The following is a 25,116-nucleotide window of genomic DNA, read 5'->3' as shown; positions in this document are numbered from 1 at the left end:
TTGTTTAGTCTTGTCATTTTCTGAACTTCCCATAGTTGTGGGAGAGAATCGAGAAGAGCAGGGAAATGGTGGAGAAACTTGAGAGACCCCGGCAGACCCCCTCTTGCAGAGTAGTGGGAGAAAGGTAAATAGGCAGTAAATCGGTTGCTTCTCCTGTTGTCTCAAAGACCAAGAGAGGAGCTAATTTGATGTTAGACATGTCTTCCCTTGCAGTCTGAGTGCCTGATTGCAGGGAAACCCACTTCAGAGTCTTGCCATCTGTATTATGTCAGTGCGCCTCGGTGTCCTTGGAGGCTCAGGCTTCATTGCAGCCAGCTAGGTCAGGTACAGCTGTCAGACACCTTCTGTGGCAGTGTGGAGCTCAGCCTGAGAAACAGTTTAAGGACATGATTTAGGTGCTGGAGCCTTGCCCTGAGCACACTGCCAGAGGTAGACTCTGTGCTGAGCACAACCCACTGAACTCCATCACAGTGACATAAACCTGCGTGTACTCTTGGGAGAGAGACAGAAAGTCCTGGAATGCTTTTGACTGCCACCAGGCACACTATGGGAATCCCTGATATAAGTGCAGTTTCCTTCACATTTTCTTGGCTTGTAGCAAATTATTCTGAAGTTTTTCAGTCAGGTGAGTTGATGATTTGCACAATTTGTATTGTAAGATCTATGGAGTGCATTTAAAAAGTATTCTTTATGACATCTCTGCCTTAATGGTTCCTGTTCTTCTTGAAGACAGCGGCAGTGATTTTAACTGACTTGTTTAAAATTTCACCTATATCAGACTTCTGTTAATAAAACCAAAAACCCCTGTAATCTGGGGAATCTGGGTGACCTGACTGTCCTGTGAATGCAGTTTCTTCCTTCCCTTTGATAAGGCATATTGCAAAACACAATTGCTTGCAGTTCATGACTTTGCCAGGAGGAATCTGAATACATTTCTGTACAGTTCATACTGAGTAGGAGGAAAAAAGCCCATCCAGAACAGATGAAATGCTTCTTTTCAGCAATGGAAGTGCCTTAATTTTGATTACTATTGGCAACAAAAGGTTTAGCAGTTCCATCTCGGCCATTACAAAATAATTAATCTATCCAAGCAAAAGTAGATAAAATGCCATTTTAGGATACTTGTCAGTGAGCCTGAAATCTATATCCATTGTGCTCTGGGTTTCTGCTTTGTCAGCTCCAATATCTTTTCTTTTTTTAACCAGAATTGATCAAACTTAGCTGTGTTGGTCTCTACATGAACTTTCAAAACCTGAGTGATTTTTTTTTTCTTTTTCTTTCTGTTAGAGGGAAGTGGAGAAGGAGATTGATAGGAAGAAAATGAAATCAGAAAAAGAAACAAAATCTTTGCAGTCTTCAACTAACAAAGACTCCAATAAATTGAAGTGAGTATACAGTGCTGGGATGGCAGAAAGATGCATAAAAGTGAATCTTCTTAAAAAGGTTAAGGCAAGGAACTGTATCTCCTGTGCTTATACCTGTGAATTTGCTTATAACATAATGTGCCTTCTGAAACTTCTGCTGCAGATTTGTCATTACATCCTGGAATCAACTATGTGGCTATGGGAATGTAATTTATTTGCATTTTTATTTGTTGCAAATGTGAAGTGATACTTGGGTGTCACCTATCTTCCTGTCCCTTCTTAATGCTGAGGATTATGGTTCTTACCATTCAAGCATAAACTGATGTTTCAGTGGCTGGTCATCCTCCCATACTTGGTTTACACTGCTGCAACAGCATTGAATGTTGTGGCCTTTGTCCTGATTTCTAACAGGTGAGATGGGAATGAAGACTTCGCCATTTTAAACATGAACTTGTCCATCCTGCAGCTTACGTTGCTGTGTGCTCTGCTCCATATATTACATGTAGCTCAAAATAAAAGTTTATGCTGCAAGAAATTTAATTGCCAGTTGTGTCCGTACTACTTTTCCTTCTAAGCTGGTAGGCAACCATTTGCACTGCTGTCTTTCAGACCAGAGGCAGAAAACAGATTTGTGCAAAAAAAATTGTATGTTGTTTGAGTCGCAAACGGTGTGGTAGACTGCCTGTCTGCTGGGATGCAGGAGTCGTTTCCACTTCTCCAAACTACAGTGGTGGTAATCTGTCAGTGATTGTCCTAGATAATATGGGAGGTGGCAGCTGTTCTGCAGGGAGTAGCGTATGCTTGTTCTGCACAGTAGTCCAAGGGTTTCAAGGAATGGCAAGAGAACCTGCCATCTAAGTTGAAGATGTCCCTGTTCGTTCCAGGAGGGTTGCACTAGATGACCTTTAAAGATTCTTTCCAACCCAAACTATTCTATGATTCTGTTCTAGGATTCTAGGTGTGAGACTTGAGAGTTCAAGTATCAATTATTTCTGCTTTCATGAGAAATGGAACTAGCCTTAAAATGCTTTTTAAAAGGGAGTTGGACTAGTTGATCTTTAAAGGTCCCTTCCAACCCAAACCATTCTATGATTCTATGAATTTCTTTTTCTTTGTCCATGTCTTCCTCATTCTGGGTTCTGCTGTCATACTTGTTTTGGGGAAGTTTGTGGTCTCACTGCATGGGAAGCAGCAGAAGGCTTTTTATCAGATTCATGATACTTTGCATGCATTTAAAACTCTTGGTCTTTGTAAGGTGAGAAGATGATGCAAAGACATTTTGCATATGGAGAAACTGAGGACCAGACAAATTGAGTTACTTGCTCAGGCTCCTGTGCTGCAAACAGGTGAAACATGTGGCCTGGAAGTCATGACTCGTTCCTGTGACTGAGCAACTGAGCAATCATGTCCACAGCAGGGAGAGTTCTGGCAGCCTCTTGGAAAAGGATATTGTACTAAGTGTAACTATATGTCCATAAATTTTGACTTGGTGATCATTGCTGTTTTCTTAATTGGACAGGTCCTGATGAAAGAATAAAGTCAAGTGTTAATGCTGGTAGTCTGCTCCCTCAGCTGTGTTTGCTGTCACAGGTTACTGGCTTTGAATAGCACTTAGTAGCTGGCTGCTGGTGCACACAGTGTCTGTGCTAGGTGGGACCTGTCTTCTCTCAGCTGAGAATACAGAGGTGGATGTGATGGCTGTTGCAGAGCTCTGTTTCCTCACCTTGCTGCTGTGCAAGGCTGCTGAACTGGGATGGTCCAGAAGCATGTGGATATGCAGCTCCCCCTTTCTCTAACAAAACCATGATGCAGCAGTGCCAAAGGCTTTTCACTGTGACTGGCCCAAATTTGTATAGGGGTGAAATGTGCAAAGCCCAGTCCAGAAAATAGACTGTATATATAAGTGGGTAACAGTAGTAAACATTTCCCTTCTCCACTAAAATCATCTTGTTGTCTTTGTCTTTTTTGTATGTGACCTCACAGACACACAACCAGTGTGTCTTTTGAATCATGACTGTCTGGAATTTCAGGTGGCTTTTATGGCCAGGAATTTCTCATTTATTCCAGCATAGCATTTGCAGTGCTTCTGGTAGATCTGCTGAAACTTACCCCATAATTTGCATACCAGTGTACTGCCAGCATTTTGGCTAGGTCTTTGCTAGAGTGAATGCTTCCAAGAGCATGTCTTCAAATGGGCAGTGTTCCTGAGAGGGGAGGCCTGTGCGTCAGTCATGGGCTACTGCGTTCAGTTCCTGCTTGCTTGTGGCTTGAATTTGAGATATTGACTTGGATTGGTATGTAGCATTGAGGTTTGTGTCCTGACAATATGAGTAAACTGCTTTTCTGCAGAGAAAACATTGACGTACTCTTAAAGCACTGAGATGTTGGGGCTAACATTTAGTTGGGTAAAGGGATATTTCAGCTGTGGTAATAATGGAAGGGCTTTAATTCTGGGATTCATTCCTCTCTTTTTCTCAGTGAAAACAAGCACCCCTTTTAGCCATGTTCTGGCTTTCAGAGTGGGAAGGATAGGGTACCTTTCGGAGGAGAGAGCGCTCTGGTTGAGGGATGCTGCTGTGCTCTGTAAAATAGTCCTCCCTGGAGCATCAGCTGTACCAAGGTAGTGAAGCTGGGGAGCATGTGTGCAGTGAGTTGGGACTGTACCATGGGAAAAGTGTGTTGTGGAAGAGGGGAGAGGACTGTCCCATGCACAGCAGAACAAAGCAAGATGTGCAGTGTCACAGTTCAGTCTTCTCACTGGGTTTGACTTAATTTCTTCCTCTTCTGATATTGCAGTCCATGAGTTAGGATTCACTGCTCAGTGTTTTCTTGGAAACTTTGAGAAGCTGAATAAAAGCGATGTACATGAGTAGTAGTAAAAACAAGGTTTAAAGCTATTTGGTGCTGCTTAGAGCTGCTGGAGTTGCCTGGTAATCCTAACTTCAGATGATCAGAAATCTGATATGCCACCATATTATTAAATGTGATAGTCTCTGCCACTTAAAAGCGCAGGATTTTAAGTCTCTCTCACTCAAATCCTCTCACCTTTTTAAGTGTTGTCTAGTTGAGCTGGCAAGTCTTAAAAGAACAACTCAGTTTAGTTCTGTCAAAGCACGTACAGGATCAGTGTCAGGGTGAGTATCTCTGACCATGGAAGATATCTTCTAACATAATGGGGAGAGAGAGGCAATGCTGCAGTTCATTTGCCTTGTTGGGTGATTTGTGCCAGGGATTTTAGTCACTGTAATTACCTCTCCCCCCCTTCTGGTTGCAAGTTTTTACTCCAAGGACAAGTCCTGAGGCTTATTGCTACTTGAAAAGCAACTTGCCTGTATTTTGGCAGCTGAAGATGTGGTATCTAATGCATGATTAAGTCCCTGAAGTTTCATTTTGCTTTTGTTGGATTCTTCATGTTAAAAAGTCATCTCACACTTCCAGAGAAATTTAAACAGAATTGGTACATGATGTAACTAAGTTTTTAAAAAATCCTTGCACCATATTCATCCCAATTGCTGAATTCACTTCCCATCTCCAGAGCATCAAAAGCTTCATTTGAAACCCAGAAGAAAGATCTCCTGCTACCTCCGCCACTGCCACCCACATCTCCTGCACCAAAGTCAACCAAGATGGCCCAAAAGAGACCCAGAAGTGAGAGCAGTGAGCTGCCTGCCGTGGATAGCACTGCCAGGAACAAGAGCAACCACAAGGATCCTGTGTTCTCCAAGCACAAGAAAGTGGAGAGAAGTCACGCTGAACTGTCGAAGGGTATCAAAGTAGGTATCTGTTATAACTGGCAGGCTGTTTCCCACAACCCATGGGGTGCTGTGTGATTTTCTTTAGGAACATACTCTGAGGATATTAAAAAGGAAAGAAGATAAACCAGCTACCAGCGAAAGCTCATTGAAGCATTTTTGTCCCTTTAATGGCTTTGCCCCTTTAATGGCTGTCTGTGACCGCATGTTGGTAGCCCAAAAGCCTGCATTGTAACTTCTCTGCTGATTTTCCATCATCTGTTTTCATCTCACCAGTGAAACATAGTGAAGAGGGGTGACCATGTGAAAACCAAAGGCAAGAGAATAATCATTATGGTAGTAACTGTTTCTGACTGTAGGCAACTGCAAGTACAATATTGCTGTAAAAATAAGTGTGTTTACAAAAAGAGCAGATTGCTTAAAAATAAGGAACAAGCAACCTGTGTTTTTGATTGCAACCTGGGTATAAGGTTTTATAGCTTGCTTACAAAATTGGTAATGATCCTTGCAGCTGGATCTTTGCATTTTTGGGTTATAAAATTCAATTCTGTTGCTATTTACTGGTGTCTGGATGTGTGTGGTCTAGGATGTTGTCATGTGTGTTAACCCAGACTTTCCACGCTGTATTAGCTGGCTTCTAACTGCTTGCTTTTTCCTGATAATGTAGTTAGTAACGTAGAATCAGCAATTGCTGTGTGGTTAAGGTGGAATTAAGTGTGCATGGATATTACCCATTCCTGCCTTGGTTAGTGGCCATAAAAAATGTCCTGCTTGCAGCCTTACTTCCGTCTTAGCCATTGTGCAAGGAAACCTGCTACTTAATTTCTGCATGCTTGTGAAAAATTTTAACTGTAGGAAGCCAAGTTTTCATTTCCATTATTGGAGGGGGTGCTGGGGAAGAAGGTAAGAAGAGGGGGAGAGCCTGGAGAATAGACTGTTCCTGGGACAAATAAACATTTTCTCCTGAAATTTAGGAAAGCCAGGCTTTGGAGTTGGTTTAGATGTATCTCTCTAGCCAGCTTTATCTCTACTCTGTGGTTTTTCAGGGATCTACAGGGGATGTCACAAATCCTTTCCCAGTGCCTTCTGTGCCAAATGGTACCTCCAAGCCAAGGAGACCTCAACTCAAGTTTGAAAAGTAAGTTTTTGTTTTACGCCCTTCATCTGTGCTTTCTGAAGACACCAGGCAAGTCTGGCCCTGCAGTGACCCTGGCTTCTGCTTCTTAATGAGCACTTCTTTTGGGAAGAAGGAGAGAGGGAGAGGTGTTGCCCTGTACTGCCTTCTCGTGTCTGGGACTTACCCCATCCACCAAAAAGCAAAGGTGTCATTACAACAGTTCTTGGTTTGAGGGAAGCTACACTGCAAATTAGGTACTTTTTAAACTCTGAGAGGAGATGTCTCTTGTGTCTGCCTACAAGTGATGGGTTTTGATTTCTCTGACTCTTGTCAAGTGGCAAACTCTTCTGTGACAAGGTGCTGGGCAGGCAATAGACTTTTTCTGAGAGGGCATGACTCTTTACTTGCTCATTTTGTTAGTGCACAGATTGCTGTGTGCCACTTGCACAGTGAATAGATTATCCCAGTGCACAGAAATGTGTGTGGTCCAACTTTATCATCATTTATGTATTGATTGAGACCAAGACCTGTAGAAGCGTTGGTGACCATATCTCTTGTAAGCAGATAACTTGAATACAAGCTCTTTTGGTCTGAGATGAGTGTGTAGTACTGCAAAGTTTACTGTATGTTTCGATCAAAATGTATTTGTGGTATTGTACTTGAGGAGTGAGGAGATCGCATAACTACTGTCTTTCCATAGGAGCGAAGAAGTAGCCTAACCTCCAGTGGTTTTTTTTTTTTATTTTGAAACGTACATTTTCAATGTTATTCTAACATACTTTTTTTTAAAGAAATCAATTCACTTTATCTGGGCATTCAGCTGCTGTGCATCTGAACATGCAGACAACATTCATTTAGTAACTGTCATAATTGTAACGTGTTTGATAAGGCTGTAACAGGCTTACCAAAACAGGATGTTTGGACTCATAGCATCCCCTACATATGAGGGTAAAATTGATAATTACCCTTACCCTTTTTCTGTTTTTCCTTTCTCTGTCCTCAATTCAGACAGCATCCAATAGAATACTACATAGAAGAGGCCAAGAGAATGAAGCACAAAGCTGATGCAATGGTAAGTCTTGGCCCTGTGCTAGAAATGTTAACCAGCTCTTGGATTTGGACCTGATACCTGTGTGCATGTGAATAAGATTCACTGGCTAACATTACTCCCATGCTCCCTATTTAGAGTATCTTCAAGTCGTATGTGGGGAGGCTGTCTTTATTTGCCAAATGTTCAGGCAATTCACGTTGTTACAAACACATCTAGAGAATATGCCTAGAGAATAGGATTCAGAACTGACCTTGTGTGAGGTTAGCAGGCCTGTTTGCTTTGCAGAGCTATCAAAAAGTCCTTGGAAGATAGATCGAACAGTTAGTTTTAAGACAGTTTACTGTGAAATGTCAGGATCCTGACAGTAATTGTGTTGCTGGTGAGCAAGCCTTGGAAGTGCCCTTTGCCGATATAACGGGCATTCTCTACTATGTGCAGTTTAACAGCATGCATGAATGAACATATTTTTTGCTAATAATGGCTCAGTCAGATAACATACATTTGCTGCTTGCCCTTTACCTATGAAAATTAAGCGAGGGAATACTGCAGCTGGAAAGCCCCATCTTGCCTCCCACGAGGCAAGCCTCCAAGTCCTGACAGTGATATTGAAAAAATGTGAAGATAATAAATTACTTGAGAAAAACATTGAGCAAGAGGAAGAGATACAAATAGCCAGAGCACACAAAGCTGATGACTGGGACCATATTACGGGTTCTCCTGAGAACGCTGAAATTACCACTCAGAGGCCTGACTTGCATATTTTTCTTTCTTCAAATCCTGCCTAACTAGGGAGAAAAAATATTCAGGTACACTTGAGGGTAGTAGTTTTTGGCTTAGTCTAAAAATGAGAATTTTCTTCCCAATAGACCGACAGGACTGGAAAGGCCTTTCAGTACCTAGATGCTGCCCTTTCCTTCATTGAATATGGGATTGCCTTGGAATCGGATGCACCAGTACCAAAATCAGCTTACAGCATATTCAGCGACACCATAGATCTCATCAAGTAAGCGGTTTTCAAAGTGTGATGGTTAGGCAGCATGTTTGGAAGGGAGGGGTTAGTTGCATTATGTGTTTGCAACTGTGGTGGCTCTGGATTCCCACCATGGAGCGGAGTTCAGGTTGTGCTACAAGTATGAGACAGACCATCCAGAGGCACCAGAGACAAATCCTTTGAAATGCTTCAGCATTACTTATCAGAAGAAGTAGGCACCATGTCGTCCTCAGCAATTGAGCCTTGCTGCTGAGGTACACCAGAGGACACTGGTTATGACAATCAAAGACATGAAGGAGTTTTTACTTTATCCAGATCTGAACTTGCTTTTGCATGTGAGCTCAGTAGTATTTCAGTTAAGGCAAAGCAACGAGATGGTGTGTGGAAGAACAGTTTGCGCCCCAAGGTCTTGCAGCTTGACTGAAGGCAGATTTTACTGGTTTCTTCCATGTGTCTTCCTACCAGTACACTTTATTGGGGTTTCTTTTACCAACTTTCCCCATTTAGTTTCCCAGTCATAGTAGATGTATGTAGATAGTAGATAGTATGACATATACATGCAGCACAACCCAATGAACCATGCATTGGATAGAAGAGAGACGGGTATCAGTTTATTCATATTGAAATTACAGGTTATGTGAGTGTTTTTCAGAGCTGATTTGACTTCTTGCCTTCAAGCTGAAACAGCTGCCAGATTTCTTTTGGTAGTAGACTTCAGACTTTTGAAATTACATTGTTTGCTTTCTACTCTTGATGGACTGTATTTCCAAGATACTGTTGTTGCTTTGTTTTCAAAAAGGAGATTTGCTTGTTTGTTTTTTGCCAAAGGAAGCATTTCCACTAAGATGTCTGGCTTGTCCAGAAACACTTGAATTAATAGTTTACCTTCAGTAGCTGGACCATCTCTTCTGGGCCCCGGGCTTGTAGGTAGCCCATGGGGGGCATCGACTTGTAGCGATGTTGCCCATTAATCAGTCTTAGGAGGAGAGTGAGTTGCATAAGGGGCCACATCTGTTCCCGCTGCATGGAAAACAAGGCATTTTGAGACAGAGTCCTCTGCTCAAGATCAGATAAAGCACCTGATGCCAGGACTAAGAACTCAGGGCAGGTTTCCTGACTTTTGGACCAGTGTTTGAGGTAACAGCATGCACTGGTTTTTCATAAACAGTAGGACTTCAGAGTACTGATGGCTGACAAGGCTCTCTTTATTTTGTTTCCTTAGGTTCATCATGACATTGAAATCCTTTATGGACTCCTCAGCATCATCTCATGAAAAAATCTTTGCCGTGTTATGGTGTGTAACTCACATTCTGTTGTTAGACTTGATAGAATGAAAAACCCAGTACTTTCAGGGGCAAAGGAATGATCTAAGTGGGAATTGGAGTTCTGCAAGAAAAAAACCACACAATATAAAAACCAGAATGAACTGGAACATCTCTAAAGTGAACTGGGATATCACAAGGGACCACACGTGGAAGGCAGAGGCTCTAAAATTTGGTAACTTGAGAGCATGTAAGGGCTTTCACCTAAGGTGAAAGAATGCAGTTTGGCTGCCCATGTTTGAGCCGTGTAACTGTAGCTGTAGCTGAACATAGCTGAGACACTTTTGGACAGGGGCTTACTCAGCCTGTGGCACCAATAAGAGTCTCAGTACTGGCTTATATAACAGACCAGACATGGCCCTTATGGGCCTTCCTCGTTTGGTTTTTTTTTTCCCCTTGTGATTTTTTCCACAGTGTCTTTTTTTATGATGAGCAGAAGGAGGAGAAATTCTGAGCTTTCTTGACTTTGCTGTACAGCTGATGTGTGCCTGCCTCCATCCACAAGGCTGGTGACTGCTGAGCAGGCAGCAGTGAGCGTGAACACTGACGCTTGCGTGTGTTTCTGTTCACAGCATGCGCTGCCAGTCTGTTCTGCACATGGCAATGTTTCGTTACAAAAAAGACACTGCAGTAAAGTATTCCAGGATCCTGAATGACCACTTCAAGGTAGGACACACATATTACTACGCTGCCAGCTGGATAGCTGCAGTAGTTACTGGTGTTGGCTGAATAGCCCAAACCTAACAAAGAGTTCTGTTCCTTGCTGCAGAGTTCTTCCAGAGTAACACAAGCACCTTCTCCATGTGTTGCAAGGTAAGATTTAAAAATACATATGTTGTAACATGCCTATGAGGGTGTGAGTGAAAACAGTAGCCGGAGTATTTGAGTTGTAAGCTGCATTTAAGAGTGCCTCACCACTCACTCTTTCTTGCCACCTGAAATCATACTGTTAGGGCCATGAGTATGTTTCTTCCCTCTTTCCTGTCTTTTCTCGTTGCAAAGATTTGCTTTGTTTTTTATTACGAGGTTCAAAGTTACTGCGTATCAAGCAGTGGAATTCTCCACCAGAGAAGCAGGTCAGAGGAGCGAGGGCAGTATCATCACTACGCTGTTTCAAAGCCCTTGTTGTTGTCATCTTTGTTCTGTTAGAAGTCCTTTGAGACTTAATGGGATAAGATCCCCATCTCCCTAGCCACTGTCCAGTAGGGTTACGCCTTCACCCTGTGGTAGCATAACTTCGAGGTGATGCTTTAATATTTTTCTCTTTAGCTCCGTCACCAATTAAGAAAAAGAAACTAATTTTCTCATTCATGAGTTACTGAGCATTTTGTCCTTTCTGTGCATCTGCAGCAGTGTTGCTGTGTATGTAGCAGCAAAAGTAAAAGGCAAGCTGTCACATAACAGTGTTTGACCGAACACCCAGCAGACTGGGCCTGTGTTTTAATGACAGTGGGTAAGAAAGAGTTTTTCTGTGTGCTGCGGTAATTGCATTTGGCAGATAGATACTCAGCTCTACGTCTGTCCCTTTTAAACTGTGCTGTTGAGAGAGGGTTGTTTGGTCTTTAATAGTGATGCTGAAATTCCAGTTATTTTTCTGCCACCTTGGACAGTATAGTTTATTGGGAAGTAAATGGTCTCCCAAGAGTGATGGAAGTCCTCTCGTACCAGTGACTAAAATTACATTGGTTGAAGTGGTGGGGGTGAAGCAATGTGATGAAGCCAGCCTATGTCCAGAAGGCAGGCAGCTGACCGCGTTTAGCTTCCCTAGGTCTATAAATAAGTGTGTGTAGGCCGACTTGGCTGCTTTGACTCACTGTCAGAAAGCTCCAGCCCCCATAGGTGGGGAAGTCGTTAGGAAAAAAGTTAGATAATCTGGTGAAGGCTTCCATGAATAGATGTAGATTTTGGAAGTTGGATGGGTGGCCCTTTCTGATGTGTAGTCCCATATTTTCTTTTGTCAAGAGGAGTCCTCAGAGTTGCAAATCACTTCAAAAACCTTGCACTCAAAGGGCAATTACTTGTTACGTAGCTGAACAAGCAACGTAAGCTCAAGTTTTCAACACTCTACTCCATACTGCAGGCCTGGGTGATACCAGATAGCTCCTGGCATAAGATGGTCTTGTGGCAAGACTTTCAGTTCTAAAGTGAAATGTTCATGATGATGTTTCTTCCTCCTGCAGAAGCACAGGCATGCCTTCTCCTCTTTCTCCAATGCCCTCTCCTGCTGGTTCTGCGAGTTCTCAGCCAGGATCAAATACTAGCAACTGCAGTGGCAACAGCATTGGCTCTTCAGTCACTGTCCCTTATAATATCCCAAGCATCACCTCTTCCTACGTCAACATCACTTCCTATATCCTCTATGCGTATGATATTTGGGAACAGGCTGATGCACTGGCCAGGAAGAATAAGGGTAAGTTTTTGCCCTCTGGCTTTTCTGCCTTATGAGTTGTGGTTATGTGTATGTACTTGTCTAAATCCTAACACTCAGTGTAGCAAACACCATACCTAAAGATCAAAGCATTAAATATGTTGAAGTAGACATCTGTGGCATATTGGCAGGCTATTGGCAGAGATACTTGATGGTGTTACATTGAGTGTTCCAATTAAAAAGTTGTCTTGGCATCCTCACATGTCTCAGAGCTAAGGGATGAGGGTATGAAGTGCAGGAAACCAGCCAACTCACTTCATGGTAACACAAGAAGCATAAGGGGTTTTTTGCTGTTTGGTTTTTTCCTTTGGGGCACTTAGCTTTTCTGAGTTGGTTCATTTTCTTTAAAAACAGCTTTTTGGCCTGTAGCCTTGTGTTTTAGTTTGTCAAACTTCCAGGTGTGTTTGTCTTGAAAACAGTGAATCTGGCTTCTCGCTGTAATGGAGAAGCTGAGCAGCACTTGAATTGGAGTCCTTGCTGGGCGTGTGACCAGTATTTGCCAACAGCATTTCCTAAAATTGCTGCTACTTTGTTTTATTTTACAGGGTGGGGTTTGTTAAAAATGTTGTATTGTCCGGTGATACAAGCAAAAGCCCTAGCATGGGTGCAGTTCAGTCTGTGACCTGCCATCCCACGTAGCATTTGCAGTGTAATTTTTCATAAAACACAGAGTTTTGTGAGCTACTGTGGGTGAAGGGATGTATTGCCACGATCTGTTGGCAAAATTGCAAAAGAAAATAAGCATGATGTGCCTGGCTGAATTGTTGGAAGGCTCTAAAAATATGCTAATGAGGCAGTTGCTGAAATTCAAAAGGCTTTGCAAGTCACCTTTGAATAAAGTAACTCCAGTTGTTCGTTGTCCTTTGAGCAAATCTGTGCTTGTAGCAGCAATTCATGTGTAGTATTTTCGATTATATCCTCAAAAGACTGTCACATAGAAGAAGTGGTAGATGCTGCTTATAAGCCAGAGGAATGAGTCATGGCAGAAAACCTGTGGGAGGGCAGCCCAAGCACAATCTTGCATCAATCAAGACTAAATTCAAAACCTGCTCTGTGTTGCCATCTTAATGTAGGGGAATAATGACTGGGGTAGTAAATACTCCCAAGGGAGTGGATCTGTGTAGCAGAACAGTAAATACTCATGTAGGCTTGGCAGTTGTTGTCACTGTTCAGGATGGTGGAGAAGTTTCAGAACTGGAACTTGTTGATATTCGGTGTAATGTACAGATGCTAAGAGGAGCAGAGAATGAGTACATAAAACTAGAAAAAAGGCCACATCCTTGATTCTTTTATGCAATTCATAGGGCATAACAAGAGGAGAAAAGAGCAGTGGTCTTGAGCTGTTGAGTTCCCTTAAGCAGGGAAAGCAGTTAGTTGTAACTGATGTTCAAGTCACTTGTGCAGAGCTTTCTGGTGAGTCCACAACCAGGTGCTTCCAGCACAGGACCCAGATCCTCACCATAATTCAGAGGAGCGCTGTGGATCACAAGGCTGTAACAGGTTGTCTTCCAGCCTCTGATCTCCCACAGCAAGGACAAGCTGAGGTTGCATATGTGCATGTGAAGCCACTCTCCTTTCACACAGTGCTGTGGTCACAGATCAGATTATCTTCTTTTTGCTCAGGCAGGGAGCTTGGACTCCTTGTCTCTGCTTGCAGCTCTTCTGTTCCCCATGGAGGGAATGGATACCCATTTTGTAAACAAAATCCGGAAAATCAGAGGAAATGTTCTCTGCTTCTGACCTGGAAAGTATTAGCATGAAAGCACTTGTGCTGTCTACATCTGAAGAGTTCCTTGCACAGCCAAGCAGAAATTTTCAGCCTCCAGGTTCAATCTTTGTGTGTAAAAAAGGAGAGCTGAGAATGGCCAGTTTCTGAAAAGATACCGGCAACACAACTGAGGCTGGAGGGACTGGGACGAGCCCAAGTCAGTGGAAGGCAAGTCATGCAGGAATGTCTTGGAAGAGTGACTGGAAAGGAATAGGTGTGTTAATTTCCCATAACTCGCTGTCACAGACGATTGCCAGCACAAAGCAGTGCATGCAGCCTGCTGGCACCTCCTGGCACCTCCTGGCAGGTTCAGGTGTGCTGCAAAAGTCATCTCCTGCCCATGTGGGAAGAAGAGCACAGTGCCTGAAGTTGGTGGCAGGACAGGATAGAACTCTGTTAAATCTGCCTGACATGCCCAGCTATAAGCAACGCAAATCAGAGATGTATAGCCTTGCAAGTGATACAAATTTTTAAACCTGTTCAGTTGAGAAATCATGATGTGCCTGAGATTTGAGGAGGAATGAAGGGAAGGGACAAGTCTGATGACAGCTGTGTGTGCTTCTGGACATTGCTCAGAAAGACACTCAAATTTGGCCTTTTTAAAATCTGGGGGAAGCATGTGGCAGGGACTGAGGTGTGAAAACCCAAACTTTTGCCCATCTATCGTGGAGTCTCAATGTCCTTTTACAGTCAGTGCCTGGGGAGGTGGTTCAGTGTGTGTATGTGTGAGTGTGTTTTTCTCTCATGTGCTCTGCCTGGTGTGCTTGTTACACTTCCCAGCCTTCTAATATTGCTGACCTCTCTGCATTAACAACGTGTTTAATGGGACTTGCCGACTGACAGTGTGCTGCTGTTGTCGCTCCTCACTGCCCCCTCTGTCAGATGTGCCTGTTGTGTGAAACCAACCAAATGTTTTCTCTTTCCCTCCCCTTTTTCCAGAATTTTTTGCTGAACTCAGCACAGCGACTTGCGCTCTGGCACTGAACAGTAGCATGACCGAACTGATACACTACACTAGACAGGGTTTACAGTGGCTGAGACTGGAAACAAATACGCCTTAACTGGTGCTCAAGGTGGTTAAGTACCTTGAACTTTTTTGCACTTTTGAAGCCTCAGAAACAGTCTGACTTGTTGAATCATTGGATACAAAGCACCTGCAAGGGAAAATAGGAAGGGATCTGGTTACACTGGAAAAACTTTGAACTGTGTTTTTAGGGTAGCACTTTGCTGCCTTGAAAAAGAAGAGATGGAGGAAAGCCTCAGCGTTGATGGCACCTTCCTTTAAAACGACGAAGTGCAATGAATTGTCTGAATGGCTTAATGTATTGATGGTCTATAAACATTTCTATTACGAATAACCAGCAGGACAATAATCACACATGAAGAAGTGCCGACAAGAAGGAAATCTGCCTCCAGAGGTTATTATGCAACATCCCACAGTCTGCAACAGTTGTGTGCCCAGAGACGTCAGAGAAGTGTTTTTGCAAGCACGGATGCAATCTTTGGTGTCTTTTGTTCCTCAGATGGCAAGTAGCAACCTCGTCAGCACCGAACAGCGTTACGTTACAATAAAAACAACGAAGTGGTCTGCCTTGCCTGCTTTCCAACCTCACTCTGTAGCATTTGTCAGCCAGCTGCTGTCCTGAGAATCGGGGGATGCCACTGCCTTCAGTGCTGCAAGTTCACTTTTTAAGTCATCGCTTGAACTATGAACTTGAACTATGTTACTTAGAGTCTTGCTTGGTTTAAGCCGTGTAAACCAGACACAGCTGGGGTGGCAAAATGACCAGGTGTGGTTGGAAACAGCTCTGCCTCTCTTCTGTGGTGGAGGGACGTCACTCACGCTGAGGACTGCTTGTCCGGTTGCTTTTTGTTGTTTTGATGGGTGGGGGTGGACAGGTGTACTGGGTCCCTGTGATTGCTTGGACACTGTTCTGAGAGCTTATATGGGGAGGAATTGCTTCTGTTTAAGGAAGGACTAAGTGGCTGAATGTGGAACATAAGACAAATTTTGCGGTTTGGATATTTGCCTGCAACTGTTGCTGGTCTCAGTGAATATCTAAGAGCAGGAATTGGTACCAAAGTAGGGCATCCTTCATGTGGGAGATAACTCATGTTGTCTTTCTCAACCAAACTACAGGATAGGCCCAGTGACTTAGAAATCCGTCAAGGGAACACAAAAGGGAGTAATTAGCTGTTTGCAAGCATTTTTTCCTTGTCAGGAGCTGCATTTTTGAAATTGCAATTTTGCAGGTGACAGTAACAGTTGACGGCAGCACCCACGGCATTCATGTATTCAGTAAGATGACACCCTTCTCTACCCAAAGATTTCCTGTTGTGTGACAGCAGTGTCCTGCCATCCTCGTATCTAATAGTGTGCCTTAGCCCTCTGGTCCCCTCTTGCATCCCTTGCCCTATCTCTGACAGACCCGTGAGAGTGGCAATGAGAAAGATAGTATCCCAAAATAATTGTGTTTACAGGAAACAATTAGCTCCCTTTTCCACATAATTTCAGGATGGAGGAACAGGACTGCATGCATGTAGCAGTACCCCCTTTGTAAAATACCTGCTTGTGATTTTGAGGCTGATGAAAACAGACAGTAAAAAAATATCAGCAAAGGGTCTGCATTTCCAAAAGTAGTTTCTGTAGACATGGCCCCTGCCACAGGGAAGCCTGGACTCATCATGCCTCTGGGAGGAGCTGGCAGGAGCGTGCTGCGGCTCTGCCCACTCCCGAGCACAAGGGAGCTCTCTCCTCTCGGTGCAGGACCACTGGGATCCTGGCTGGGTCTTCCCGCACCTTCAAGGGACTGTCCTTTTGTGTTCACTTTATTAAAAGACTTAGTGCATTTCAGGGATAAGCTGTCCTAACCAGTGGAAGGAAGGTCCATGTACCCTCCTTGCTGTTTTACCTATCAAACTTCACTTGCGCTCCTCCTCCCTGGAGGAGCCACTGCTCTGAGTAGGCCAGGGACAGAGAGAAAGGCTCAGCGTTAACTATTTTGTTCTCAGGAAGCGCAGGGATGGCCAGCCTGCCTGAAGGCTTGACATGCACTTTGGAGCTCGATTCCAGACTAGTGGGTCGATGCCTTCTTCTAACTTTGTCTTCAAGCAAAGCTGTTTTTAGGATCACAGCTGAGGAGGAGGAAGGAAGGAAGAAAGCTTTATTGAACGTGAAAGCCACTGTGGGAGTCTGCAAAAACCATACCAGAGTGTTAGGGGTATGCATAAGGTGAAGCAGGGACACTTGTCCCCCTGGCACTTTCATTTTGTGTACACCCATCTCTCTCCCTGCTGCCCGGCCAGGTTCCTGTCGGAGAGCCGCTTGCTTGCAGCTTGCCCGCCTGGGGGGACCAGCTGCTACAACCCACGAGGCAGAGCCATCCTGCATGGTGCAGCCCGTGGGTGCAGCAGGTCCTGTCCTCGCCCGCCCTTCAGGCATTTCACTGCCCAGATAGTGATAATCTGTTGCCTGGCTCTTAGGAAAGATCATGCAAGGGCATCGGGCGAGCAAAGTCGGTAAGAAGACACCCAGCGAAGGCAGATGAACTACTGGCATTTGCTTCTTTACAGTTGGGAAAAGGCAGCACGTGCTCTGCTACCGTCGTGCTGCTCCCGCTCCCATGGCAAACTGCTCCAAGCTTCGGAGGAAATGAGATCACAGGCAGTTCGTGTCACAGGCCTGTGGGGGGCTATCTGGGGGCTCTCATTTCAAGAGCTGTCTGTGGAAGCATCAGTACCAAGCTACATAGCAGGAAGCTATGTTTTGTTTCAGGTTGTGGAGAAGACTCTTTAAATAATAGGTAGTTTTTAAAAAGCCATCATATTTCAACCTCGAGCCAGGTCAGAGGCCTGCAAAGGGTTAGGAAAGATGCTCATTGTTTTCACTTGGGCCTGTTCAGGCCTTTTAAAAAAAAAACAACCCCCCCAAAAAAACCAAAACGTAACAGTGGAGGAAATAGTAGTTGCCATTAGGAAACAAAACCATGAATCCAAGGAAAAATGGAGGTGATGGTTGAGTCCCAGAAGGAGAGGAGGCAGCTATGGTGGCAAAGCAGCATCATTTCCATGCAATATTTATTTAGAAGAAATAATACATGTGTTGAAATTGTCAAATGTTCTATTTTTAAGATGCCCTTTATTTAATAGTGGAAAACCCCACTTACATGGAGATAGAGATCTCTTCTGTAACAGAAAGTCAAAAGTCTGACTCCAATGTCCTTGTTTTTGGTTTTGTCCTCTCCCCTCCCTCTTGGTTCCCATTATAAATCTGTACATCTTAAACTTATTTGGGGGATGTATGTCCCTCTTGTAAATAACTTTTTCTGCCCTGTGTGTGATGGAGTTTCCGAGATGGTTGATTCATTAATATGGGGAAATAAACAATAAATGAAGTAGCCTATTTGTTATGGGTTGTTGCAAGAGTTCTTGTGTTCTCAGCTTCTTGTAGAGAAATTGTGATTTGCCTTTTCTCTCTGAATGGCCTTAGTGTTTCCCTTCCGAATGAGGTTTGACTATGAATTTCTGTACAAGAAGTCTCTGTTTCAATTGCTCCCCTGTTTATTGCCCCTTGCCCTTTCCTTTAGGAACAAGAATGGGTGCAAATCCAGATGGTCAGAGTGGCAGGAGGGTCATGACTCAAGACATCTGCCTCCTATCCTCCCGAAACGGATTCAGGGAAGACTCTGCTGGGGTCAGCCGCTGACAGCCAGCAGAGCCTGGCTCTGAGCGCTCGCTGGCAGGAAAATCCCACGGGTTGGTTTCATGCAGTCAAACAAGTTAAGTAAGAAAACAAGGAGACAAGGCACAGAAATGGTGGTTGAAGCATACTGCTCTGCATTTTCCACAAAGGTGCTGCAGGGCCAGGTGCTGGGAGGAGAATCTGCTCAGGTCTAGTTCACGGGTACGTTTTTGAAGTGCTGTGATGAGGATTTCCCTCGGGGAATCCCACAGGCTTTTGTGCCCCGTGGTAGCTCAGCTTCTTGTTGGTTGCACAAGGTGATCTCTTTGCAATGGCCTTACGCTTCTTGTTTGGGGATTTTCCCACTTTTTGTTTTATGTTGGGCAATGTAACTGTTTCCTGGAAGAATGATTTTTGCATCTCTCTCTGCACTATTGTGATATAATTCATGTGTACAATTCAGGTCCTTTCTGCAACAGGCATTGCACCTAAGATGTTTGCTAATAATGGATGTGGTTTTCTAATGTAGTATGTAAATTGTAAAGGATACTGAAACCTGTTTTAATACCCGCTAGATATGTTGCTGTTACAGATGTTGTATATAGAAATGTACATGTTTTTGGGGGTCAATGCACTTTTTCACTGCTCGCTTAAAATCACAGTGGCAAAATTGGTATTGAAGTAAGAATAAAAGGAAAAAATATCTAGTTACTAAAAAAAAAAAAGTGAAACATCCACAGATGAGCATTTGGTGGGATTTTTAGCTACAGACTAAACAAGAGGAGCTTGGTGGTACACTTACTCGGGCGAGGTGGGACGGGGACTCGGTTCACTGCCATCAGTTAGTGTTTCAAGTGGCGTGAAACCAGGTTGGTTGCAAGATGCATGGAGGGTAAGATAAGATAGCTTGTCATTGTGGCTGTACATACATGCATTAAGCGTCTGAATTTTGTTCTGGTTTCGGTAAGGTGCAAGGGGTAGTTGGACACGAGCTGTCCTGTCTGCTGGATGGGGTGGAGCTGCTTTTCCTGGGTCACTCACGTCCTCTGTCCCACCATTTCCTTCCCAAAGGTATGTTGCCCACACTCCTTGCCTGGGGCAAAAGCAAGGAGGGTTAGTGATGGAGGTGGGGAGCAGAAGGAGGGATGCGGAGGAAGGAGGTGCGATGTGCCAGCCGGGAGGTCATCCAAAAGCCAGGGAGGGAGAATGGGGAGCAGGAGGCCGGGGGTCTGCAGCACGCATCGACTGCCCTGCTTGGCTTTCTGCCGGGGGCAGCAGCCCCCCTGGGCTAAAACAGCCAAAAATATTTTGGGGTTATTTTCCAATAATATTTCATTGTTGTTTGTTTATTTATTGAGCCTTTATTGACCAAACCTAATTTTGCAACCACGTTTAATTTATTTTGAGATTTTTTTTAATACATTATAGATTAGCTTGCTTTCTCTCTTTGGCTTGGTTTACCCTTTTCAAAGACAAATGTTATTTTTGGCAAAACAGCTGCATTAAAGTTGATTGCAGTTTCTTAGCCCTGTGCTGCTCTCCAAACACTAAAATAGCCCATTGGCAGCTTGTGCTTTCTTTATTGTAATTGCACTTTTAGTAACCCCTGTCACTACCCAAACCCAACAGTGTTCCTGGGCCATCATCAGCATTTCTGAATGTGTTTCCATAAACTTTGTGTTCCTGAAATGAGGACTTGATGTGTAACAATGGCAGCGTGCGATCGCTGCTGTTTTGCAATGTGTTTTGTCAAGGTACAGGGTTCCTGGAATTCCCGCTGGGTTTTTCTCCTCTCCTACTCTATACTGCTGAGCTTAAGGTTTTCTTTGGGTCCAGTGTTTCATATCATAGCAATGTGGCAACGTTGTCCTCTCCTGTTGAGCCAGCAAAACCGCATCACAAACGAATAGCTTTTTTTTTTTTCTGTTCTCTCAGAATATTTGAAAGCACGTATCAGCCCGTATGTGGTCTGTGGCAAGAGTTCAAAGGTTTCATGGGTGGCATTTTCTTTGCGACATGAATCCGTGCGGTAGTGCCGTGGGCGCCAGCAGGGCTCGTGTCATCAGGTTTCCAGGCAGCACGTGAATTGTGGCATGCTAATCAAACCACTGCTCATCTGTTGAGCTGCCAGCAACCCTGTCCATGCATTTCTGGGTCAGTTCTGTGGGATTTCTATTTCAGCTGTTACCGTACAGGGTTGGTTTTTTTCTTTTTCTTACTCTGCTTTAATCATCATCTTAGAGCATAAATAAAATCTGCAATTCTTACTGAAAATGTCCTTAAAAAGTAACTGTCAGGTTTCCTGAAGATAGAACATTGGTCTTAAATCTGTTAAATGGTCCTCGTCCCGTGGGGAGTGACACACCAGTCCTCCCTCACAGCAGTTCTTCAGGTGCTGGGACACAGCAGTGGCCTGGGCTTGGGAGAGGTGCGATGTCTTAGAGCCCCATGGAGAAATGGGGATGCCAAACCTCTTGCAAAATGCAGTCTCCAGTGGGAAAAGGTGTGCAAATAAGTGAGGGGAGGAGACTAATGTGTTTGACTTCAGCACTGAATCTGCACTCTGAGGCTTCTGTGAATTAGAAGTAGCTGCCTTTTATAGTCCTTGAAAAAGACGAAAACTAGATCTGTGATACAGCTTAAAAAAAAAGGTAAAAAAAAAAAATCTCCAAAGAAATTGTGCCGCAGATCTTTTGATTGTCTTCTGTACTGAGGATGAATTGCTGCGTGTGTGTGTATATGTGTGTGTATATATATATAATTAAAATATGAATTTTGACTTGCTTGTCTTCAAATTCTTTAGATGAAAGAGATGTTGGTCAAAATTGTAAAGATTAAATGAAAAACAAGCTGCCTGGGGAGGGGGAATTTCTTCTTTTCCTGATCTGAAGCCGAGATGTCTCATCCTCCCCTGTGCTGTGCTCACACGCACAGCCCCTGGGTGCAGCTTCGCTCGGAGGTGAGGGCTGATGTGACCATGCAGTGTGTGATTGTGCTACACATCTTTCTTGATATGTGGCTGAATTTCTTGAAATACTCAACAGCACGAACTTGCCACTGTCTTCACCTCATTGCCACCTTTTGAAGGAAGATATCAAAATGATGTGTTTCAAGTTTTTTAACCTTGAAGTTTGAAATTCAGGTGTCCATCCTGATGAATCTGCAATGCTGGGATTCATTTGTAAGTACTACTTCATCAAAATATTCAAGCGTGTTTCCAAATTCCATTTATTTTGCCTGAGACTGGAGCATGTTTTACTGGACCAAGTGTCCTCGGGAGCTCTGGATACCTGGTACGTATGTTATTTTCCTTTTTTCCTCTCTCCTAATGACTGCATGCAGAGTAGTCCAATGCTGCCTCTGTCTTTTGGTTGATAACATGAAAGGATACAGAATTAGTCTTCTGTTTTACCGGTTTGTTTTGTCTGGCAACTTTGACCTTCTTCCAGTGAGGAAAACTTTAATTAAGGGCAGTAACTAACCTGATCAAAACCAGTCATCAGTGAGTGTGAATCAGCACCACGCATATGCAGAGGTATGAATCTCAGCCTGACTCAAGGGGTTGGAGATAGCAGCACCTGGGAAGTAACTCCAGCAGGGCTGTGCGGTGTGTTTCTGTGGCTGCGGGCTTTACAGAGCAGCGCAAATGTATGCCCGCATCGGCTTTCCTTTCTTCCCCTCTGACAGGCTTGGGTGGAGGGAGTGTTGCCATGCTTTGGAGCAGTGTTGTGCCAAGGTGACATGGGCTTCGCCTGAAAGCCAAAGTATGTGTGCGTACAGGCGTTGCAAGCAGGAAAGAAGAGTGCATGGAGTTGTAGATCGTTGGTGGTAATTAGGTAAGGCAGATTATGGTTAGCTGACCTATGTCAGGTGGGGAGTGATAAAAAGCAAGGAGACAGCTGGGGGGAAGCAGGGCCAGGTGTGAGGAGCTGGGAAAGGAAGAGGTAGAGAGAGAGGGGGGCATGGTGGTCTCTTGGATGTAAAGGGGAAGACCTTGGGAACCAGATGGCAGTAGCGAGAGCAGCTAGGGTGTTCACTGAGGACAGGAAGAAAGAAGGGCTGTTTGGCTCTGCTCTTCCATTCCTGTCTTTTCTGTCCTGCATTGACCAAGATTTTGGCTGGGGAGCTGGCAGCCGCTTGTGCAAAAGAAAAGTGAGAAGCGGGAGGAGAAAGTTGCCATGTGGCATAATGTCTGATGACAACGTGACATCTGAATGCAGTCATATTGGCAGCTGTAACATGCTGTTTGTTTCATCTGGCGGCTGTTCAGCCAGAGATCTGACTCAGTGTCAGAACAGTGCGTGAATTTGCAACTACTTTGTCCCAGCGGCTCGTGCTGAGTTAGGTGTGCTGACTTGCACTGCCCTATTTTTTTTTCTTTCTTGGAAGATGTGTGTAGGGAAAGAGAATTTGCTTGTGATTCTTGGCCTGAGTTAAGTCTTACCTGTCAAGCAAATGAAGACACAAAAATTTTTCTTGTTGGCTATGTAACGAGAGCCAAGCCTCACTGCCACTCCCAGAAATGGCTATAGCTGCATAGTTGCCTGCTTAGAGTGTTAATTTTCAGGACCATTAATTTAATAAGCATCAGAGAAATTATCCCGTGGGACACTACCAGGCAGCAGGGGCGCTTCAGAAGCCAGGCAGGCGGCCGTAGCCACATGTACATTCTCTTCGTCGCAGCCCAGTGCACGTATGTCTTAATATCTCCATCAGGACACTGGCTGCCGCAGCACCTGGTGCAGGTTGTGTGCGCTCATTGAAAGATCGAGTCACCATCTCGGTGGAAAACTTAGGGCAGGTATGCATTTGCATGGCCTTTTTGCTTGAAGTGATGACGGAACACGACAACCCCTGCAGACCAGACAAGTTAGATGGCAGAAATTACATAGCTGCCTGTTGACTGTTTTGGTTTGGGTTTTTGGTTTTGGGTTTTTTTGCGCTGGAACAGCTTTAAAATGAAGCTGTGTGGAATCCAAGGAATTGCACTGAAATGCCACAAAGTGGCAGCAACACCAACCTTGCTGACAGAGCCAAGAAAGAATTACAAATATAAGTTTCATCTCCTAGCTAGGAGTGCTTTATTTGCTGCCAGTTCCAGTTGAGAGAGCATGCAAAGGTTTAGAAAACAGAGATGTGGTAAAACCAGCCAGCAAAAAATTTAAGTGGAACATCTGGAATAAAGTACTTGGGTTTGCAAAACTGTGCACTGCAGCGATGTTGAAAATAGTTTTAAAAGGAGTTTCAGCCTAAATGAAGATAAAAGCCCCATTTAACTGTGGGAGTAATCTGGAGTTATGGACTTCCCAGGCATTTGTTCTAATTAAGCTTGAACAGGTTAATTGGGTGAATTTTGATCGCCTGATGGCATCTTGTTTGTAAAATGGATCTCAGTGTCATTTGGTGTCAGAGCCGTGGTCCCATCTCACGAGATCACGCTGAGCATCCTGCAGCCGTCTCGGCAGGCAGAGCGGACAGGCAGCAAGTGACGTAAATGCAGCTGCTTCCTCTTCTCGTTGTGGTTCAGGGCAGTTACGTTGGGCTGGAGTTGTTGGGAGCTGCACAATCAGCGTGGCATTCTGAGTACTCCCTTTTATCTTTAACAAACCTTTATTTGCTCAGGAGTTTCCCTGAGTCGGCGAGACCTGCCTCCATTCCTCAGTGTTTGCTGTTTGTAGGTGTTTTTGCCTGTTGACATGAATTTTCTTACGCAGCTTGTTTCCAGCTCCTAGAAGAGATGGAATCACTTTAGAGTCAAGATGTTGTTGCAAGTGGAGGTAAGACACAGAACTGAGGTCGTGCAGTTGGGACACAGGAAGGCAGCCTGATTTTAGGTAAGTGCACACAAAAGTTCAGAGCAGCAAAGCGATCTCATAAACTTCTTTGATAACCTTATTGCTGCCGGACTGTCTGCATCCCTATTGCTAGCAACTAGTTGGATTGAGCATAGAGAAGTAGGCTGTTCAGCCCGAGCACTGTTTTCAAAATCTGCTGCCAGTCATGCTGGCGGCAATTGTGCTTTTATTTAATTACCTTCCCACTGCTCTAAAAAAAGCAGCATCTTAGCGGATCATGAGCAAGGCAAGTTCCTTGGGTCTGATGAATAAATTGCTTCTGACGCATTCAGTCTGCCCTGCATGCATGCACAAGGGTTAACAGCACTGACGCTGGAATAGCTACCCCCAGATCCCACCGCATCCGAGAGAAGATCCTGGAGACTGACACGGGATCTCTCCAGCGCCTGGCTGGGATCTCTGGTACCTCCTGCTTCCCTGCGGCAGCCCGAGGCCACTGGCTGATTGCCTGCTGGTTATGTTGCGTAAATACAGGGTGTGCACAAAGCCCCCTGCGAAGGCTTGGTTATTTGCAGGGCTGCATCCCCCTCTGCAGGCAGCCGTTTCTGTCAGCCCAGGTTCAAACAGGAGGAAAGTCTGTAGTCTTTCTGATGGGACTAAGAGTGCATGCATATATTTTGTTTACGTTTCAAAATATGCAAGCAGCACATGCATCACCTTCTAAAGTCTTCTGTCCACATGTGAATATTTTAGCAGGATATCTAATCCAAATAGTTTTGCTGCAACCATGGCTCTGTTAGGAATGAGATGCCTTTGGGGAAGAGCAATATCAAAAAGTATTCAAAGC

The 25,116-nt window shown here is 44.3% G+C and overlaps 1 protein-coding gene across 1 annotated transcript in view; it reads left to right on the top strand.

Annotated features, from left to right (window-relative positions):
• The window catches only part of AFF1 (ALF transcription elongation factor 1), a gene marked incomplete at both ends in the record, with an annotated part of 81,253 nt that extends 66,399 nt beyond the window's left edge, over positions 1-14,854 (top strand). Inside the window, 10 exons of the mRNA XM_081999616.1 lie at positions 1,288-1,385; positions 4,900-5,137; positions 6,163-6,254; positions 7,242-7,305; positions 8,151-8,287; positions 9,498-9,569; positions 10,170-10,263; positions 10,367-10,410; positions 11,778-12,007; positions 14,733-14,854. Of these exons, the coding sequence (XP_081855742.1) occupies positions 1,288-1,385; positions 4,900-5,137; positions 6,163-6,254; positions 7,242-7,305; positions 8,151-8,287; positions 9,498-9,569; positions 10,170-10,263; positions 10,367-10,410; positions 11,778-12,007; positions 14,733-14,854 (1,191 nt within the window). The remainder of the gene's footprint in view (positions 1-1,287; positions 1,386-4,899; positions 5,138-6,162; positions 6,255-7,241; positions 7,306-8,150; positions 8,288-9,497; positions 9,570-10,169; positions 10,264-10,366; positions 10,411-11,777; positions 12,008-14,732) is intronic.
• Positions 14,855-25,116: the final 10,262 nt, after the last annotated feature.

The sequence above is a fragment of the Phaethon aethereus genome (assembly GCF_964289735.1).
Source record: "Phaethon aethereus genome assembly, chromosome: 4".
NCBI lineage: Eukaryota > Metazoa > Chordata > Aves > Phaethontiformes > Phaethontidae > Phaethon > Phaethon aethereus.
Note: the sequence above shows the minus strand (reverse complement) of the source record. Positions and strands in the feature narration are given on the sequence as shown.